The sequence below is a fragment of the Trichoplusia ni genome, unplaced genomic scaffold (genome assembly GCF_003590095.1).
Source record: "Trichoplusia ni isolate ovarian cell line Hi5 unplaced genomic scaffold, tn1 tig00000182, whole genome shotgun sequence".
Lineage (NCBI taxonomy): Eukaryota > Metazoa > Arthropoda > Insecta > Lepidoptera > Noctuidae > Trichoplusia > Trichoplusia ni.
Window position 1 is genome coordinate 104,680 of NW_020799994.1, and position 22,692 is coordinate 127,371.

A 22,692-nucleotide genomic window follows, 5' to 3' on the forward strand; every position below is an offset into this window, starting at 1 on the left:
TACTGGCAAGATATATAATAGTTAAGCATTATATCGAGTGAAATTTACTTATTAAATCCTCCTTCGTATTTTTTTAGAAATAAATAAATCAACATGTAATTGGCAATACTGAAATGTTTTGTTGCTTGAGCAAAACATGAAGTGCTATGTGAATTCCACTCTATGACTTTTATACCTAAGATAGTTGAATCTTACAGGGTTGTCCGTTAGAAAATTAAAATAAATAAATGCAGAATTCGATTCGACAGTCCGAAAAAATAAGAAAAGTATTGAATGAATAGATGTGCTCTTTTCAATAACTTACAGAATTTGATATTGTTTTAATAGTTTAAGCTGAATCATTTTTTTTCAGTTATTGAAGTAATTAGCATTCGTTTTAATGCTGAAGTGGTAATTCTAACATAACCTAAATGTGTAAAAAGATTATTCGATTTGTTGTAGTTTAAAAATCCATTCAATTATGCTATATTCATAAATGGTTTAACGATATAAAAAGGATTGCTATGGATGATGACTCTAAAGAATACAGAAGAAATAAACCACAGCAGAAGTTTTACAAGCCTGGTAGTGGACCATTGAGACGATCAAGTTATGGTTTGGACGCAAAAATGGACACAAATGACTTAGACGGAGGTTCTAAAAGCCGAAACCAAAACTATTATGGATCTCAAAATTCTATTGCTGACGATATAAACGACACGTACAAAGGGACAAATATGCGCCACAAAAAACCTGAGCAACAGCTTTATGTGCCTAAATCAGGAGATTCATGTTCTGATAATGATAAACAATCTAAAGTACCAATGAGGTGTGATAATTCTAGTCAGTACATCAATAGAAGAATGTCTGAAAATCCAGACAAACAGGGTGTGAATAGTGGTTCAGGGTCTTATTCTAGAGGTGCTTCCAAAAGAGATAGGTCTTTTGCAGATTACCATCACAAGGATGGTGTAAACAATGATATTAATTATAATAGACAATATAGACAAGCATCAGAAACAAGGTCCATTTCACCTACACATTTGCAGGATCAAAACTCTATAGATAGAAATAGAGATAGCAGAAGTATGGAAACATCAGCAGGGCGCAATATGTCATCTGGTGGAAAGCCTCCTTCCGGACGAAGAAACTCTTCTGGCTATACATCTGACTCATCAAGACCTAAATATATGGTCAATTTAGATAATTTACCTCCAAGATTTAGAAAAAAGTTTTTAGAACAGTCAGGTCATCATAGTTTTGATAGTGTTGACCAGATTCGTAAAGACAAGTATGCTTCAAATCATTCTGTTCAGCCAATAAATAACCAGGATACATATTATAACATTACCAACTGGTCTCAGACTCTACCATCAAGAGGAAGAGGACGCTTAAGAGATCATGATAGCTTTGATAGAGAAAAATTTTTAAGTACATATTTGAAAAATTATGACAATCAACATTCTAGGAAATCTACACCTAGTGGTTCATACTTAAATCTGTATGATACTAGTTCAACAGACACCAAGCATGCTAATGATAAAGTTAATACTGGACCAAGTAGTACTGAGAGTCAAGAATATTATGATGGTAAGTAATGTGTTTAGTTGTTTACATAAACATACTTGGCACGCTCAAATAAACAGTTTGATATATAAGGCAAATAAAATTTCTGTTCTCAGTACAGACATTACTGGAGAGTTTATATTAATTTCTTTAAAGTATTTTCAACTGTACTCAATGTTTAACTGTCAATTTCAGCATCTCAAAATGGTACAAGTAGTATGGCTAATACGGTATCAAGTAGCCAGTTGGAACAACAGAAACAGGAGACGGATAATGAACATGACAGTGAGACAACATCACAGATATCAGCAACCCTTCTAGACATCTCCAACTTGGTAATTAAAATACATTTTCCTAAATTATAAACTTAACCTAATGCTTAATTTGTTTTTGTATATGATTTCATAGTATCAGCTTCTTTGTATTTTTATTGAATTAGCAATTTGCTGGCCCCGGTATTGTACAACAACATAGACAAAAATTAATCAATAGATTAGCTTCAGTTTCAGAGCACCTTGTTGATAATGCAAAACAATTAATGGCTTGTTTTTGTCTGCCCAAGGGGTATATGAGCCAAAATTTAGTGATATCATTAAATGTCACTAGCTCGACCAATTTTTCAGAGAAAAATAAAAACAAATCAAATCCTTCCTAAATGTACCTTTAGTTTATTTTTAATTTTGTCACTAGAATATTTTTTACTAAAGTATTTCATGTCAATAAATAACTTACATAACTACCATAAATTTAAGGATTGGACTGAAGAAGTGGAAAAGAACATCAAATTAGATGACATGTGTGATTCCTCAACTAGTTTCTCACAAAAATTAAAAACATCAGTTCAGGATGATATAAAACCTGTTGAGCCTCGGCAGTCGAAGCGAAGCGGTAGGTCGCGACATAAAGATCGAAGGTAAGATAATAGAATCTACTACAATACAATAATTGAACGAATTATAAGATATGTTTTAATTTAAAAAATATGTTTATCTATGCTATTGTAGTTGCTTGTAAATAGTTAACATTTTGTAATTACAGAAGTTCTAGTAGAGGTATAGGGAATCCTGAAAAGAAAACAGAACGTAATAGAAAGGACAGTACGGCGAGTGTCCAACATGAACCTGAGAGAAACAGGAAGGACAGTAATGTTAGTATACATTATGAGACAATACACTCGGGCTTGAAGCAGAGAGAGCGAGAACGGCGAGACAGCCACAAGAGTAACCGATCTTCTACAATCGGCAACAGCAGAGATGACTTAGATCGTTGGCGATCCTTGCGATCTTTCAGCAGAGAACAGAGTACTGAAGGGTAGGTATTTACAGTAGTTATTTAAGATTTTCTACATACCTATTGAAAATAAAGTTAGATAACTACCTGATACCTTGATTTTCATTTTAGGAGAATAGTTTCACAATGCAACAGCAGAGACGTATCAGCTAACCGCGCTGTTAGCCCTAGAGACAACGATGGTTTTAGAATCCCGTCGGCCGTCTCCAAATCAGCAGCATGGTTATCAACAAATCAGGTATTTAGTGTTCTTTGAATGGTCCTATTTATATACTCTACTATGGACAGTAATCGAGAACGACTCTGAAAAATGGCAAAGCTCTTAAGTGGCATATCGTATTTTCTAAAAAATGTTTAGATAAATGCATATTTAAAAAGTTCAGTTAAAAGTTCAGGTAAAATCGCTCTTGCTCACAACCGTTAATCTATTGCAGGACTTTACACGTAAATTAAGTTATTTCATTGTTACTGGCAACTGTCAATTTAATTATTCTTTGTATTATCTTTTCCATAATAAATGGGGTAAATTACATCTTGTACTTGTTCTAGAAGAAAAGCAATGGATCGTGGACAAATGGGCGAACATCAAGTATAGAGCGAGGTCGTCAGTCCCCAGCACCAAGTCACGTTAGCGCCGGCGCAGGCCCCGCGGCCAGCGAGGGTGGCGGCTCAGGCCGGCGCCTGAGCAAGCGCTCCGGCCGGCGTCGCGGACGACACTCCGACGCGCAACGCGACCAGCAACATGCGCAACATCCCCAACACCCGTCAAATACGCAACATTCGCAACACACCCAATCCGCCGCGCCCGTACCTCCTGCAACACCCTTTACGCATTCACATGCTCCAAGTGGATTGAATTGGAGGGAGGAAATACTCGAGTCCAAGAAATTCACCTCTCATGATAAGTATGTTGTTTGCCGCATATAGTTCATGTTTCTACAAGATTTTTTACCTAACATTAAACATGCAATTTCCTTTATAGACAGTCGGAAAATTCTCGCAATAAACCATCTTCAGACCCTTCTGGGCCACAGCCTGGTTTGATAATGTTACCTCAAGGGTCAATGACACATATGCAGAAGGATATGGGGTAAATTCAGATGCTAATTAATGAAATAATTTGAAGTATTTCGATAGCATTGTGCACTGCTTCAATGTTTAATAATTTACTTTTCAGAAGGGGTGGTTCAGTAGAAACACAAAAAACTTTGTTTGATCATCAAAATCCATCCAAACCTATAATTGTTCAAACAAGTCCAACAAAAATAGACATACGGATGGAAAGAGGTGAGTGAAGTATATTATAAAGAAAGTGTTGGAAAAGTAGTATTTATAATTTGGGCGTGTTTGTAAATCACATTTTTGATAAGACATAAAGGAAGGAAATTCATTATAATCCTTAGTGCAAATACAGCGAGTCGGTAGTGTGGCCGCAGGCTTACACATGGAGAGTTTCCGTGCAGGAGCTAAGGAGAGCGCGGGCCGCGGCGGGTCGGGCTACGAGGCGGGCGAGGCGGCGCGCGGCCTGCGCCACCGCGCGCTGCTGCAGGAGGTGGAGCGCGCCGACGCCGTGCTGCAGGCGCACGTGCTGCGCGGCCCGCGCGCGCTCGCCGACCACTGGCCCGACCTCACCGACACCAGGTACTCTTGTGTGCTTCCAAACTACACTCGTCGTAGTTTCAACTACTGCAGTGCAATAGTTTCCAATACATTTTATTCCATTTCAGGGCTTTCTTGCAAAATGCACTTCATAGACTCCTCATGTCAGATCTGAAGTACTGTCAAGCAGACAACATTGAACATCATTTTTGGAAAATATTATACTACAATTTTATAGAACTTTTAAGAAAAAGTTTTCCTCAAGTTACGCCGGAAGATAAACCCAAAATAACAAAACTAATAAATGTTATAATAGAAGAAGGAAACACGTATTTTGAGAACTTAGTACAAATGTTGGAGAAAACCTACAAGTTCAATGTTGACGACTACATAAATGACAATCATGTTTTACCACCTAAAGGTCTTGGATATGTGGGCCTGGCTTTAATATCAGTACAAAAGATCTATGTATTTTTGGGTGATTTAGCAAGATATAAGGAACAAGTGAACGAGACAAATAATTATGCTAAGAGTAAGTTTTGGTATACAAAAGCCCAACAAATTAACCCAAAGAATGGCAGACCATACAACCAGTTAGCTATTTTAGCAATATACGCGGTAAGTCTGTCTCAAATAAACTAATAACAATCTACATTATCAAAATAATCCTAATCTAATATTTTCTTTACAGAGAAGAAAATTAGACGCAGTTTACTACTATATGAGAAGTTTAATGTCATCCAATCCATTTCATTCAGCGCGGGAAAGTTTACTATCACTGTTTGACGAAAATAGAAAGAAGGTATGCCAACATAAAACTTAATTACTTGAATATAGAGTATTCAAACAAAGGTACAAGTAACTTTACATAAACGTTATATTTAGTACGAAGCTGCGGAGCGCAAACGCCGAGCAGCCCTTGAGGTGACAAAGAATGCCGAGAGCGGGACGACAGGCGGGAACAGCGGCGACAACACGGCCGGCATGCGCCGCGAGGTGTGGGTGCGGCCCAGCGGACACAGGACCACTACGTTTCGGCCTGCCTCTAGAGATGAGCAGCTTGCATCCATGACCTCCGTAGAAGTAAGATATATCAAACCTTAACAAAGTGCTTTACGGTAGAAAATTAATTCGCCATTCAGTTGCTACTTAGTACCCGTTATCTCGTGCTGTGTCTCACATTCAGGCATTTAGCGACCGAAATTAAATTAAGGTCTTTATTGTAGATCGAAAGAAAAAAAAATTACGTTATTACGGACGATATATGATCATTTAAAACATTTTACAGCAGTCTTTATGTATTTTTTTGTTACAGTTAAATAAAAACTTCATAACCAGTTATCTTCACGTGCACGGCAAGCTTATTACTAAAATAGGGTAAGTCAAGAATACTATTAAATGTTAAATTGATTTTGAAAAAAAAAAATCTTACAAAAACATATGTTTAACGTAATGTTTGTTACATTACTTAGAAACAAAGACATTTCAAATCCAACGGCTACGCTACGTGATATTGTAAAGTGTCAAAGTTCCGTGTTTTGTAGTCGGCAAAACTGAAATAAATCAACATCAGGATATAACTTACTATCCGGTCATTGTTGATGAGTATTTCAGAAGTATAACAATTACGCAAGAATAAGTATAGTAGGCAACGATTTATAAAAATAATAATCAATAGTCATGTCAGCAAATAAATATTAATCTTAGGATGCAATAAAGCAATACCATGCATTTTACCAAGTAGCTAAACACAACCACATAAAATATTACACCTGTCAATATGTCAAATGCATTGAAGGGAATCTTCTTAGAACTAATGTCGAAACATATCTTGAATACAAATAATTATGAATAATATTATGGACTATTAAGACCTAAAGTACATTTTATGTTTTGTATTTTTTATGATGTTTCTTATGTACCTATATTTTTTTTATTGGACATCATAAACATTGCTCTGATTTTTAAAGTCAATTGCTAGCTATAATAATGGCAAGGGCAAAGGGCACAATTTTTTTGGTTATTTTTTTCGTTTTTATGATATTTATATGATAATACATGCAAAAATACATCCGATCCTAAATTTTCGACTCTTTACGATCAACCCCTATTTTTCTAGGGCAAAACAACGTTTGTTGGGTAAGCTAGAAATATGTATATTCCTTGTTTGATGCTATTATTTGTCAACAGAATGGAAACTTTCTACGAGAGCGCGAGCCAGATGTTGCGTCAGTTCCGCGCGCTTCTTCATCGTCAACCATTGCCGACGCCCGCTGCCCGATTGCTGCAACTAACAGCGCTCAACATGTTCGCCGTGGAAACCACTGCTGCTTCCCTAAAAGGTAGATGGAATTTTTGTTTGATATGTGAATAACATTTTGTAGAGCACATTGGAAACTGGGTTTATCAAATTTATATATTGTTTTAGGATGTTGATAACCTACTTTTTCTTAATGTGTCAACGTTTTAGGGTTACTAAGTTTCAGGTTTGTGTAATTTACCTTTAAAAGTCCTCACATTGTACTATGAGTAGGGTTGCCAACTTTTTTTACAAGAAAAAAAGTATATTCAGGTCTATGAAGATTATCAAACAGTATTTTAGAAAAACGAACAGTATTTTATTTATTTATTGCTTTAAATACATATTTTTTTGAGCTTCTCGCACAACGTATTAATTCACAATCTTTTTTAAAAATTTCATATGCCTCATCACAATTTATATCAAAGTTAAAATAAATGAGGAGCTCGTTTTTTATTAATTTGATGGATGCTCTGTTTCTATCATCCCGCCACTTAGCATTCATTACTGAAAAAACTCTTTCAGTAAATGCTGAGGTGGCGGGAACAGAAAGTAGATATGAGACTATTTTTGTAATGTTTTTAAATTCTTCTGCAGTGTTAACTAATAAATGGCTCCATTTTTGGCCAGTACTCATTTCAGTAAAATTTTTGTCTTCTGATATTTTCTCATAAATTACTTTAAAATTTGTTAATTCTGAATATAAATCATCCATACCAATATTGAGTCTATATAAATTTAGATTATCTATAATTTTCTCAAAATGATCAAATGTCACTGCAGACTTCAATGACAAACAGCTAATTAAAGAAAGCCAATTAGTCTGACTGAAATCGAACCATTTCTCTAAATACAAATTAGCCTTTTCAATAAAAAGTATAAAGTTATTAATAGTTCTATTAAAAACTTCTTGGGAAGACTCTCTAATGGTATTTAAAACTTTTTTTTGTTTCATGGCCAAAATAATTATCATTTTTTCTTTGAATTAGCTCAGTCTTTAAACCAGTCATAGTGTTATAAACATCTAAAATTGTTACATCATTTCCTTCTAATTTCTTAATTGTTTTATTGAAAACATTTAATATATGACTAGCATACAGAAGGTAACTATAAATAACTTTATTTTTAACATTATCATCTAACATTAATAAATTTTGAATAACCATTGGACAGTCAACATCCAAATCAACAAAGTAATTACAAATTGGTATCCAATTAAGCAAAATTGTATCAATCGCTGGTAAAAGTGACAGCCAACGAGTTCCTATGTGTCGTTTTATTTCATGAAACTCTCCTTCAGCAAGTGCTACAAATCTTTTTAATTCTTCTCTTCTGCATGCTGACACAGAAAAATGGCTATAGATTTTTAATATAATGTTCTCAATGTCATAATTTAAACAATTCATAGCATGTTTCACTGAATTGTGTACAATATGGGCATGACAATTTCCTTTTATTAAATCTGGAATAACCTCTAAAATGTTTGTATATAATGAATGATTATGTCCAAAATTTGCATTAGTATTGTCAGCGCTAAAACCAGATATTTGACTGAAAGGAAGTTCCAAAGACTCTAAGGAGTTTTTAATTGCTGAAAACATACCATTGGCAGATTCATCTGGATTTTCATAAAAATCAATTAATTTTTGTTGTATTCCACTTTTAGGGGTAAAATATTGAACTACCAGAGGAAACAATTTAATATTTTTTTTATTGGAGGCATCAGTTTGCAGACAGTAAAATACATTGTCTTTATTTAACTGATCAATAACAGACTGCAAGGAATGTGGGCCAAGAACTTCGGTCACTAATGCCTCCATTTTTGTCCTAGCCAATCGTAAGTTAGTGGCTGTTTTGGAATCAACATAGATAATCTTATTTAATTTGATACTACAGTCCTGGCTATTGTATGATAAATTATGCTTGACAGTATGGTATGTCATCGCTAACTCAGCCGCTGCTAACTTGGTATCTTCATTAGAAGACAAGCCTGATGTAGAAGCAGAAGTTTTAGGAAAAAACTTTTGTAACAATCCACTAGATTTTCTCATTTCCATTTTTGCTTGGTGTTTTTTGCTGGTCAAGTGTTGTTTAACCTAAAAAAACGGAAACGAAATATAGTAAAATAGTTACCTAAAATATCTTATTATTTAAGCAAAAATTGATAAGTGGAAATCAAGCAAGATGCAAACGAAAGTTCCGAACCTGCCCAACACCTGCGTGAGAAATTGTAAATGTTAAAGCACACATTTGCATTTAGCATTATATTCGCACAGTGGATCACTCGTTAACCAGTCATATTGGCATTCCCATTCGTGCTTATATTTTTGCTTTACCTTCGATAGTTTGGCTTTCTTTCTTGGCGTTGTAGGAGTAGTGTCACTATCACTTTCCATCTTTTGTACACTAAGCTTATCACTACAGGGTTCACTCCACACAAAAAAACGGTTAAATATTGATAACGAACTTAACGTAGTAGTAATTGTAACATACACGAATGACATGACACTGACAGTCTTGAATATTTGTCACTGACAGTGACAGTAGGCACACTGACAGTGACAGATTCGTTCAGAAACTTAGTGTGATTTGATTTGTTTTTAGCTGCAGCAGTGAGCGCGCAGTGAGCGCCCTCTGTCTGACAAAAAAAATTTTTGAGCGTCTGCTTCGATGCTGAAAACAGTATTTTTGTATACTTTGTTTTTGTAAAACAGTAAAAAGTATAATTTAGTGAAAAACAGTATAATACTGTTTAAAACAGTATAGTTGGCAACCCTAACTATGAGAGATTATATCGTTTTCTTCTGATGCTTGTTATCAGCCATTAAGCTACAGGGTAGGTAACCCAACGCGCTTTACTTCTAAAACACTTGTACTTTTTGTCTTTTTAATACCACAGAATTTAAATGTCGTACTAAAAAGTAAGTTTCCATCAGTAATATGGTCAGCATTTGGATTGAAATGTCGAGATAAGTACTAGTCCGCAAGTAATTCAGATACGTAATGGCGGCTCTACTACGCTTTTATGTAAGATTTCGCATTGGAAACATTAGATCCATAAAAGTTATATTCAAATGGTAATTATCTGCTGCACATGCAGAGAGTGGTAATGTACTATCACTGACGATAAAGAGGATAAAAATATCGGCCATATTGAAACGTGCTTTTACACATTAACAAGTTTATGAGTTATATTTATACCTTTACACTATTACCTGTTTACTTAGTTTCAAATATAGTTATAAATACTATCTGTTGTGCGTGACTTCGTCAGCTTGGTTTTACAAATCGGTTAAATAGTAATAGGGTTTTCGTGAAATAGAAGTTAAAAACTAACTATATCCAAAGTCACAACCGGCCTCGCCGCGGAGTTATAACTCTTAAGGGATGCTCACTGAAATTAAATATTGTAAAGGGCAACTTTGTACAATATTGTATACTTGTAACGATGAACTTATTTATTTGGATAAGGATTAACACCATGTTTATAAAAAAGCCTTCCAAAGTACGCATGTCTTAGAACTACTTTTTAGTCATAAATAGTCACAGACTTTTTTTGTAACGTTTTGTGAGGAACAATGTTCACACATGATTATTACTTAATTTTAACCGTTGATGTAAAAAAGTGAAAATTTCTTCCCGTTTTTGTAACATTTGCTGCTCTTTTAATATTGTGATATTAGCATGATGATATATATCCTATAGCCTTCCTCAATAAATCAACTATCTAAAACTGAAAGTTTTTTTTTCTGGGATAAGCGCGTTCTATTAAACAAACAAACTCTTCAGATTTTTAATATGAGCATAGATTCCTTACGGCAACTAGTGTATATATTTTTCAAATCAGAAATCAATTATTTAAATTAAAAAAAAAAAAAAACGTCTGAAGAAACTCTCAAATACATCGATACTATTATTACACTCGTTCTTTGTAAATTTTATGTCTATACGTACTAATAGAGTTCTTAACACGTAATAAAAACTGAAATGAGATTACATTCTAGACAGCTCTATTAACAAGAATATAAAATGTTTAATTAACCACGTAAGTACATGTTATAGCTTTTAGATAATTTATTTTTTAGTGTAAGTTTATATGCCAAGTTCGAGGCTTGCGACACGGAACTTTTACTTGCGTTTTTTTATATATTTTATTCAAGTAAGGTACTTATAAACTCGGTATAATTTAAGGCCTCTTAGTATTTTACCTCTTCTCATGTAAGCTTTTAAAGGACTGAGTATTTTCATAACTAAGGATGACCTTTGTAAAAGAATTTATGTTTAGTACTCAGTTATGAATATAAAAAAATAAAAATAGAAAGCGCTATATACATATGAATTAGAATGCTTCTTCCAGGGTTAGATTTGAAAATAAATTATGTATCGCATATTCTTGTGTGTAACATTCAACGAAATCAGGAAACCACATAATTATGAAATTAAGATCTTAAAAATAAACATAATACTTCGCTTTTAAAATTTTCGGAATGTAATAAACTCGCAACAATATTGAATCCTAAAAAAAATGACATACTTAGGTATTATTCTATTTCGCCTTCTATTGCCTACTGTTATCATTCGTTTCAGCGTAAATTATAATAAAACCCCTTCAGACGTTTCTTCCGATATTGCGTGGTATAATTAAATTGCAATTATTCAAAACAAGTAATTCGTTAGTAAAAATATATTCAAATAATGGAAATGCCATGGGGTACACGTATTCGATTTACGAAATTAATGTATAACGTGAGCTGTAAACGTGGCTATTTCCTGCGGCTCCGTCCGGGCGCAGTAAAGGTTTGTAATTACAAATTACAAGTTATTGGAGGTTGATGCACTGCCGCCGAGCCGCCTGCGCCCGCGCACCGCACAAATGCACACATTTGATGGCGACAGGTTCAACAAACTGACTTGGCGTCGGCACGGTGACGACCACTCTTTAACGCCATTACACGTAATGATGTTTTGAATTATTATAGAAAAATTATGGCGTACCAAACCCTTAATTATGATGTTCGGAAAGCTGATGCCCTTTGGCAGTAGGTACTTGTGACGAGAAAAGTTCCTGGAAAGATGTACAACATAACGGTGCAAGTATAGAAATACACATAAATCAACCAAACAACAATTTAAGTGTACAATTAGAAAGCACTTCTCTGGTAACTGTACATAAAATACTACACGCAAGTACCTTTACCTCTAAGGAAAAAAAATACTTTCGACTTCACACGCTGATATAACATGTTCATAGAATGTTTATGGGTAAGGGTGTTTCACCATATTGGTATACACAGGCACAGTTGCACACACCAACACTCTGCTTGCCTTAAATTATTTACGGCAAGAATGTAGATTTCATTTATTTAGTTGACATCCCGACACTCCTTTATCTGCACCCTCGTCCCATTTAATATTTTACTGCGTTTGAATTTATTATGACGTTCGTAACGAATTTCCCTGGCAAGGCATTTCTCTGCGTCTATTTATCCAGGTATTTGTTAAGCAGCATAGAAGGTGTTTTGCGTTTGCAGGTGCAATCCGTGCCGTGTATTTTTAGACGACTATTTATATCAGACCGGCTCGGAGCGACCGATGAGCTGTCGGTGGATGATCCAATGACGACTTATTTCTATCACTATTCACACGCATAGAGCTTTGTTTCTTTATTACTATAACATGAGTATAGATGACGTCCTTGTCTAATAATATTCAAGGTTGGCTTTCGTATCATTTGAAAAGTCATGAATGAAGTTTATTTTTTGTAATACTTATATATTGTATTATTATTCATGTATTAGTCATAGGGACGAGGAACTGTTTTAATGATTTCAAATGAAAAATGTAAGCGTGCAGTAAAAAAACAGCATTTGATTGTTTTGGGTCACGATTGTTTCATTTCGACGTAGGTACCTGTTTTGATCACGGAGAACACGATGATTCATCAGGTAGCTAGTTCCGGTTGGTTCTGATCGTTTACTGATTAATGCAAACGGCTTTGTGCCGAGTGGTTACGAACCACGTTTGTATGTATGCATAGACGTCAGACGAGATGTCGTTTATGTGTACCTATGTTACCTAACTTCACGCCTAAACAGCTGGACCGATTTTGGTAAAATTTGGTATGGAGCTAGTTGGCAACTCGGTCACACAGGCTACTTATCCGACTTCGTTAAGGAGGGTTTTGCGAGTGAGGTGAGGTGAGGAGTCTGCGCACGTGATTTCCAATTATTCCTCATGTTGCGCAATTACAGGAAAGGGAGGAATTCAACATTAAGCTACAAGTGTATTTCAATATACGGAATTGTTTTAGGGGGTAAAACCAGCGGAGAGCGTACAGCATGGCTAGAGTGCGCTCTCGGCGTATCGCTGCTGATGTTCGGCGCAATGCTGGAGCGGTGTTGCGCGCTGCTGCCCGAGGCGCCGCAGTCACAACATCACACCGACGCTTTACTGCTACTGCCTGCCATCAAGGTATGTTAAACCATTACATTACTTTTCTCAAAACTACAAATATATTCAAGAACTTTGATATTCATAAAAAAAGTTTTAAATATTCATAAGTTACTTCTTTTTAAGCGCCTTATTAGTTGCCCGCCAGTTATATAATTATTTGGTCTATGATATGATTTGTGGCCTACTATAATAGCAGCCTAATCTGATACACGGATAAACTATGTCTACTATGTAAGTGCGAAGCAACCTGCAATTAAATGAAAACATGTGGTTGCGTGTTTATACCATAATAAATATGATAATTTACGAAGATTGAAGTGTGATTGTTTCATTATGGTTATTTATGTTTTAAGGTGTGGTCCGACTGGATGTTGTGTCATAGCAGTATATGGAATCCACCACCTTCGTTCGACAATTTTGAAATGGAGTAAGTTTCTGCTTTGTATTACGCAACAAACAGTGCTCATCAGCATTTGTTTTAGAATCTAACAAACGTTTTTCTTTTATGTAGTGCCGATAACGACCCATGGGATTGGCTTGCTAAACTTATGAATATACTGGAATCTCTTGATGATAAGACGATACAGTTCGAAAATGAAATAAAAGAAGGTAAGCCTCCCTATATATTAAAGTTAATTAATAGACGGTAATTAAGTTAGTATTAAGATATAAATACTATAACCTAAACGGGCGAAGACACTGGTGCCTGTAACTCAGGCTTTAAGCTTAGCACAGGCGTCAGGGTTACATTAATGCAGGACTGTATTTTTAGTTCAATAAAAAAAAGGTTGTTGAATCATTTTCAAAGTAGCTCTGAAAAAGAAATGTTATTTGTTATACTACTGTTAGTCTCACATAAATAATCAAAAATGTATTTTAAGAGATCTCTTTTCAGCCATATTAGTCAGTAGATTATCTCTCCGACGTCATGTGATTTGTAAACAATCATTAGTCGTTAAACAAAAATTAGACATTGTAGAAACCGCAATGTTTTAAGAACATACGAATATAGTACACATCCGACACAACACAGATTAGAAAAGTTCTGGTGACGTTCATATTAGTATCTCTATCTATGTTTAGATCAATAACGTCACGTCCTAGCTGGTAGCGTTTTCAGTGTACCAAATATACTATATATTTTTTAATTAAATTTATGCATCCGTCTTGGACTTTTAATTAAATGAAATCGACATGTTTATCACTTATTGCGCCAAATTTAATATGAGTCAAGTAGCCTATTGTGTCAATGTCTATGCAAACACTTATTGTATGATTAATAAGTTATTTACTACTATTTGGATATTATTTGTGTTTACCATACGCATAGTTACACTTATTACCTTATTAATATATCTACTTTGAATTAACTTAAGGTTACACGTACCTACAAAGTTTATTCATCACGTTTTCAGCGAAGCCCGATAAAAGTAAATTCTTGTCATTAAAATCGTGTCTATATCAGTGACTTTGTTCGTAACTATGAATCTAGTGTAGCAGCTGCAGTTGATCGTATAAAGATAACATGGACGTAACTGCATGTTGTTTAAGCCCCGGTTTAAGCCTGCTCTTTAGAAAGGTGTGCTTTGAAGCTGACACGGGTAAAACTCCATATTAGCAACAAATATTCTTTATTTTTAGAACTTGATAGCGGTAAAGAACGTTATCTTTATCTAGTTTACAACATTTAAAGTTTAACATGACAAGAACGCGGCAACAATGTCGCCGGCAATAATTGTCATGAGTTCTTATCATGGCAGTTAGCGTTAAACTAGAAAGTAAGCGCTCCAAACCTATAGGTAGTATTGTTTCCATTTATTGGGATTAACGATGCCTTACTTAGGACCGGTTATACTCTGTCTGTGTTTGTTGGAAGGATGTATTCTTTTAAGACATGTTGTGGCAGCTATTAATATTTTTGCGTGTAACCATTTTAAGATTAAGGCTTTTTATGCTCATGAAAGTTTTTCTTTGTAATTAAAGTCTATAGCACTATATGGCATTAGAAGGCCACACTTTGTCTTCTAGAACAATAACTAGATCTGTTGTTAACCGTGTTACCCAGCACGAGGCTAGCACTGATTAATTTTCCATTTATTAATCTACAATTTTTCTCCTCTAAGTTGGCTAAATTATGGCACCACTGATACTCAAACTTACCTCCAGTTTATTAATGACTGATAATATTTTTTATGCATAACTTTCATAAACACTGGTTTTAAACTCGAACAGGCGTCGAGGATTTAGTTTAATAGTTAAAACTTAATTGTTTTATTTGTTTAAGCCTTAGGTCGAATTTGGGATTTTAATCCAATATCTAATATATATTTATTTTATCACGTTCAGGTCACGTGTGCGTCCGCTTGCCGGAGGACGCGTCGCTGGGCGGGTTCACGCCGCTCATGTACATGGAGCCGGCCGTGGCGTGGCTGCGCGCGGACCAGCCCGTGCAGCACCACGCCGCCGAGCACGCGCTCAGGATCAGCAAGCTGCTGTTCTTTGGAACTGAGTGAGTAAACCTTAATGTGCAATTGCACCATTGATGTGTCAAGTTCAGTCGATATGATGACGCTGATGTCTCGAAATATGATAAGAGAGAAGAGTCCCTAAGTTTAATTTGTATTTAAATACTAATTCGCGTTTTTTCTTTAGTATTATAATTCAGAATTAGATAGACTAAGCAATGTCCTGCCCTAGAAATATAGTAGCGAAACCAAAAATTGTAATTAATCTGTTATACCTGGAAATGGACAAAATGAAACATTTTTGAGGTTTTATTTTATTCTTCTGCCTAGCGCTTTCCCAGACTACGTCGTATTTTTTATTCTTATATCTATTTAACATCACGAATAACGCTGAGAATTTATGAACAGATACCTGGTAGGCGTGGAGCCACCCGTGTTGCGGCTGGAGTACCCGGCGGGCGCGGCGCCGCGCTACATCAGCGCCGTGCAGCGCGTGCAGCCGCACCATCCTCCACTACAACAACTGGTAAGGAAAGAAATACTAACCTGTATTATAAATGATAATGTCTGCTTGTTTTGACGATTTTACGGTTGAACAACAAAGCTTATTTCAATTTTTTGTGGGGATTACTTGGAATTCGAGGAGACATAAGTATATTTTTGCCTCCATATGTGAAGTCGCAGGGAAAAGGTATACATATATTTGTGTAAAACTAAGTCAAAACAACCCGCCTTGACATGCTATAGTTCTGATTAGTTTAGAAAAAAGTTTAGTTTTTTTATTGTTAAAACATAATACTGAAAATATGTACTCTAAAAATATAAGTGATCATTTGAATAGCCTTACATACAATTCGACAGCCAAAAGTTAGATGTAAACATTTGCTCGGCCAAAGTAATAATTTAAAATGATACAAAAAACTGATTTGTTATTAAACATCTCATGAGGATTATTTACTCAAGACGTAAAAACTATCTTCATATTTACACAAATGTTTATTAAATAAACAAGCGTTTAATAGGAACCATTATATTTAACAGGTCAGATACAAGGAAGCGAATTCTATGTGTCTTCTCATCTCTCGTTATTAAATATTCTAATAATCATAATGATTGTGGTGTACAGTTTATGTGTGTAATATAAATGTTAGTGTTCGTTATGTAAGTTTATTGGCCAACTTTATAGCACACTGAGTACCTGACTAATTAGTGTTAATGTAGCTTGAAATTATATTATTCAACTTTATGATTATAGCAATAAACTTACTGCATTACTGGATTCCAATTGCTAGAAACATTAATCTGATAAAAATAAATCTTAACAGGTGTCTGAGAACTACTCTACTCTTAAAAAGTATACAATTACATATGGTTTGGCCGCCCTGCTCCATTCTACTTACGTATTTATTGGTTAAAGTTTATTATGAGTAGCTATTGCAGATACAAAATTATATATCTTGTAAAGCGTACGATAAACCTACTGACTTATTAAACTATTATGTCTATTCACATGATCAGTTCTACAGATAGATAGAATAGAATGTGCTTGTTACGTGGTGCTATAATAGACGGTCTTATAGCGAAGTGCGTACTTTTACAGATCAAGACAATATCCTTTTACTTCATCAATAAATTGTAAAATGCTATTCAAATTTTGTTCCATTTACAGTCGGAAAATTCTGAAGATGAGAGCAACGCGAGCGAAGTCGCCGTTGGCCCCAGCAGCCACACGGAAGGCAAGGAGGCCGAAGGCACTGACGAAACAACTCGCAAACTTCTGCGACGCAAGGAACAACTCGAGACCAGGAAAGCGACGCTCGAGAGACATCGACAACGTATGCAAGTATGTATCGTCATAATGAGGATGGTAGTGATGGTACTGATGCCATTATCATCTTATTAAATAAACTAAGTAATAAAATACACTCAGTTCATTTTTTACTTAAAACGTGTCCTATTTAATGATCTCTCATAAACAAATCAATGATGATTTATTGATATGTTTTACGAAGTTATATAATTCTTGTTCAAGGAAATACTGCGCGGCGGTTCTGTCGGTGCGGAGGTGGAAGTCCGACCTCGACTACTCGTTCCCGACACCAACTGTTTTATTGACCACTTGTCGCTGCTTCAAGCTATTGTTGACGCACCCTCGCAACCTTATACTCTGGCCGTGCCTGTTGTCGGTTAGTCCACTGTTTGATTTTTTACAAATCTTAGTGTTTAGCCTAAATTCATACAAAAGCGCCTATCCAACTGGCTCCTTATCGTGGCTCGTTCATTGTCGGTAACATTCTGTGAAAGTTGCATGCAAAAATAGAACAATCAACAGAACTGAACTATAATTTTCGGTCAATGTTGTTTCGGGCCACATGGACTTGACTACTGCTTATGTTGTGGCGTTATTTTGAACTGATCTTTGTCTAATTGATTTAATTTGTCCGTCCCGTCTCATACATGCCATACTCGTGTGTTGTCCCGCGCAGTGATGTCGGAGCTGGAGGGGCTGCGGCGCTGCGCGCGCGTGGGCGCGGCGGCGGCGGCGGCGCTGGGCTGGGTGGGCGGCGCGGGCGGCGCGCTGCGCCTGGCCACGTCGCGCGGCTCGCTGCTGGCGTCGCGCGCCTGCACGGCGGAGCAGGCCGCGGCGCGCGCCACCAACGACGACCGCGTGCTGGCCACCGCGCTCTCCCTGCTCGCCGCCAGCGCTACCGCAAGCGATGCCGGTATTTTACACGTATTTATACTAACTTTAAGCGCGACCCCCTTATTATTAGTTTATCGTAGTAAACAATAACTTTTGTCCTTTCTACAGAAAAAAAAAATCAAATTTGATTATGTCATGCAAGCATATTTATTGATACATTACTATCAAATTTATTATTAAATTCAATAAGTACCACATCGCCACACAGGTGCATAAGTACTGCAATATCATATTAAATTTAAAAAAAAATATTAATTACTGCAGCAGCATCATGACTGAAGCGGTGTAATAAACTCATTAGTTTGTATGTGACCCAAACCACTATCTTTAAATCGTCAATGAATGTCAAACTAAGTAAAAAATAACCAGTCGCAAGGAACGTAATGAGGACGTAAACCCAATTTTTTTATAAATACTACAACCGATCCGAATTAAATCCGGTATTAAATCGTGTATAATGAGACATTAATAAATGTAAAATGTACAGGGCGGTTTTTTTAAAATTCCGTGCTTTTTGTCTCTAATGTACATAATATATATATTATGTATATATTGGATCGGTCATTTGATTTTTTAGTCAAATATGTTAATGGTTACTTTTTTTGTTACTTTAGGTACTTTATGGTTGCGCTCTTCAAAGCAAGATAATTCATTATAAAACAAATTATTTCGTTAAATAGGTATCTAATAAACGCTAATAGTTTCATAGTTTTATGTCTGTTATTCTGAATAGTAAAACGTAAAAGTAAGCACTTAAAAATAACATGACATTAAACACATTATTGAAACAGTGTCACGCGTTAAATTACTAACCATTGATATTGTTTAATGATTATTGTTTTATTCTGCTTTTACATTATTTTCAATTTAATGGTACACTATCAAAACAATGTAAATCGGGCAGTACATGACATAATATATTAACCAACAATGTTAGTAGTACCGCAGTAGAGTAGCGCGCCTGTGCGTGCGCTCGGCGCAACAGTGGCCGCGGCGGCGCCCGGCCAGTCCGCCGGCTAGACGCTGGCGGCCTGTTAGTACATATCTTAGCTCGCGTGAACGGTGATTTTATCTAAGTTGGCGCCGCGCATTATTTGTTTGAATGCCGCTTCCTTAATTAAAGTTCGATGCGCGACAAAATGTGAGTGTCCAGTTTTATTCCGTACTAGTATCGCTCCGCGGTTTAATCCGCGAAGCTCCCGTTTTCGTTTATACGTCAAGATAAAATTATTCTCTGTTTAACAACATATTCTCTGCTTGCATCATTTTTAATGGTAAACTAATATCCATCTATGATTATAGGACTGAATTCGAAGTTCTATTTTTTCGCAGACACTCGCGGCGATGATGGTAGAGAGGCTTTAAAGGCTCGTCGAGTCCGCGAGGTGGTGCTTCTTACTGACGATCGCAACTTGCGCGTGAAGGCACTGGCGGCCGAGCTGCCCACACGAGACCTGCCTTCCTTCGTGCAATGGGCCGGACTAAGCCCAGAGGAAAATCTGGTACGTAATACATATATTATTGTAAATGCGTTTGTATATTCAACACTAAATTTATACCTATTATTTACCTTTTAGCCGGTTCACTTAAGTTATTTTTTCTACATTCGCGTAAACCTAAGAAACCACTACTTATTTTTTCTATATTTGTTATAAATTATGCAGGATATAGGAAAGACTGATATATTTCTTCTGTTACAGAATACGCAGCCGACACCGACCGAGGACGCAAATGCGGGCTGTAATTGACGGGTGCGCGTGCAAACGACCCAAGTGACAACAGTTTAGCTCATATTCTGATTTACTTTATAATTAACGTGAAAAGCGAGGTGACTTAATGTTGCGAAGAATAGTGCTTAATAAAGTTAATGTAGCATTCGGTCCGGAATGCATGCGCTTGTTGTATGTCTCCGAGGTATATGGATGCGCCTCATTATAGTATAGGAATTGAATAGATTAAGTAAAACTAAATACACCAATAGATGGATAAAATATAAATAGATTTTGTTAAGGGCTATAGGGTTCCACCTCCGTGTTCCTGAGCTACATTTACTTTGTTATTTTTTTACGTATTTTCCGTTTTGTTTGTAAGGTGTTAGATAAATCGGAAATTCAGTGTTGCTGAGCTATTTTTATTTACTTTTTTTTTGTAATATAGCAAGTATATTTTTTATTATTTTCTGTTAGGTGATAGTTACAAAATGTATTGTATGATCTATCTCCAACAAAAAGTACAGGACACATAGTTTGTAATATCGTTTGTATACAATATTATCAACAGATTTAATTATGATTACATTAATGAATTAATTCATGACTGCACGTCTGCATATTTTTGATTTTTAGAAACTGTAATTTTAATTAAATGAATTTAAGTACATTGCATTATATTATCCCTTTATGTGTTTTTGCATGATTTAACGAAATGTCACGTGCCATTATCATCCTCTCTCGTTGCGTCTCAGGATGTGTAGCCTCTGCCTAATATGGAAAACATCAGCAACTTTTGATGGAGTAAACTATTTTGATTGTGTACTAATAAGCAAACGTCTAAAGTTCAGTTAACTAAACACTTAAACTTACCATTTACCACTTTTTATAATTCGGATGAGCAACTGCATCATGATAATTTTATATTAAAATGTAGTACAAAATGTTTGACATTACAAGGACACTTGGTGTTTTTACTCAGGTTTGTATAGAACTAGCACAGACGCAAATATTTCATCACTTTTATATTTATCAGCATCAGAATGTCTATCTTTAAATGCAATCATACACTCGAATAGTTCGAATTTTTTACTAGGTAAGTTTTGTCCCGAATACATGTCGGCCGGCATACGGAAACTGCACGTAGTCGGACATGTGATCGGGGCCACTTTATTGGGTTGACTAAATTGAATAAATCTTCATATACATTGTAAACATATGTCTATATCTTGCAATCTTGCAACAAACTAATCATTCGCTTTACTTTGAAAAACAGGTTAGTTTACATATAGAAAAAAGTATTGTGTAAAAACAGATTTATAATGATTACTATATCGTTAACGACTATTGTAACAAAGTTTTTCATTTTTGAAACATTTGATGCTGTTACTTTTGTCTTGATCATGACGTTTTAATTAAACATTGAATTACTTCAAAATAAAGTGTTTTTATATTACCTTCCTCTTCCTCTCAATGAGATAATACTACCGAATGACTTTATTTATGTATATTTAAATTTATAAAAAAACAATCGAATGCGTGCTTAGCAAATGCCATGTTTGTTTTAGCAAAAAGAAATCATAGGTAATAAAATGATGGATAGTGAACATCATTACGTCAATTACATTTAAGTGTGCATGTCTACCTATATGATTACTTGCGCTAACCTTCATAAATGTCTTATGACGATGTTCACACCTTTTGTAAGCAACATACTTTAGGATGAATGATGGAGATGTGACAGCTGCAATCATTGCTACTTGATATAAAGGAAAAAAATATTGGGTACCTATGGAAATGTTATTTAGTAGATATTTAGATACTAATTTTCCATGACGAATACAAGCGTACATGGATTACAGACATTTCTTTTACTTTGGTAAAAGATGACAGACACTTTATATTATAAACAAAACCTTAAGTCCGAATCGGACTGTCCGATTGACCTATTTAATGATTCTTTCAAGTGTAGCTATGCCATTGGGTGTCTTATGAAAAAAGTCAAGGTACAGATCTGGATATCAGGTACTCGGTAGCCGTTTGAATATTAAAATGATTTACTGAAGGCTTATTTCAGTTTAGTGCATGGTAAAGAGAAATAAAGGTAGTGTACATTAAAACCTTTTAATTATGAAATAAATGTCTGAAGACTCGAAACTCATATTATTCATATATAATGTAATAAACAGTAAATCTATTCATGTTTTACTGGTGAGAAATTCCAATGTTAAGACTTGAGCAATGGGAATTGGCAATGTTCCGAGGCGAGGCTAGGCGCGCACCGGTGCGGAGGTTGTAAAAGCACCGTTATACTTATTTACCGTGCGCATCTTGCTTTAGGCGCTGCCTTAGCTTATTTAAAATATATACGAGATGGATGCACATGCTGTTTTCGATGTCCCAAATGTTGTTATTTAATTGAAAACTTCCAAAGTGTGGTACTAAACGGTGGTGTACCACTTATAGTTAAGTCATGTAACGGGATTGCCATAAGTCTGCCTGGCTCAGTGCAGGCTGTTTGAAATCTGGTTAAAATATATTAAGTAGTTAAACGTCCTGTATTTATTTTATTGTTCTCGTCTTATTTCAAGTTAACAATGTATATATGTACATACTTACCCATAAACT

At 35.5% G+C, this 22,692-nt stretch overlaps 1 protein-coding gene and 1 long non-coding RNA gene across 4 annotated transcripts; one reads left to right on the top strand and one right to left on the bottom strand.

The window, feature by feature from the left end:
• The first annotated feature begins 218 nt into the window (after nt 1-218).
• LOC113506987 (telomerase-binding protein EST1A) lies at nt 219-21,506 on the top strand. 3 transcript variants are annotated; one of them, XM_026889835.1, is made up of 24 exons: nt 219-1,569; nt 1,741-1,880; nt 2,298-2,458; nt 2,584-2,856; nt 2,947-3,073; nt 3,385-3,740; nt 3,818-3,925; nt 4,013-4,122; nt 4,239-4,476; nt 4,563-5,052; nt 5,126-5,236; nt 5,320-5,517; nt 5,750-5,811; nt 6,625-6,776; nt 13,044-13,204; nt 13,540-13,613; nt 13,698-13,795; nt 15,533-15,695; nt 16,060-16,177; nt 17,321-17,494; nt 17,684-17,837; nt 18,138-18,374; nt 19,688-19,857; nt 20,056-21,506. In XM_026889835.1, the coding sequence occupies exons 1-24, from the start codon at nt 504-506 to the stop codon at nt 20,101-20,103; spliced, it is 4,989 nt and encodes a 1,662-aa protein (XP_026745636.1). In that variant the 5' UTR covers nt 219-503; the 3' UTR covers nt 20,104-21,506. The 3 variants fall into 3 exon arrangements, with proteins under 3 accessions (XP_026745636.1, XP_026745638.1, XP_026745637.1); XM_026889837.1 differs by having other exon boundaries at nt 4,299-4,476; XM_026889836.1 differs by having other exon boundaries at nt 3,388-3,740.
• On the bottom strand, nt 11,403-12,560 carry LOC113506989. Its single transcript, XR_003401784.1, has 2 exons — nt 11,931-12,560; nt 11,403-11,798 (listed from the first exon to the last, which is right to left on the bottom strand). It is a non-coding gene; the product is annotated as an uncharacterized LOC113506989 (long non-coding RNA).
• Nucleotides 21,507-22,692: the final 1,186 nt, after the last annotated feature.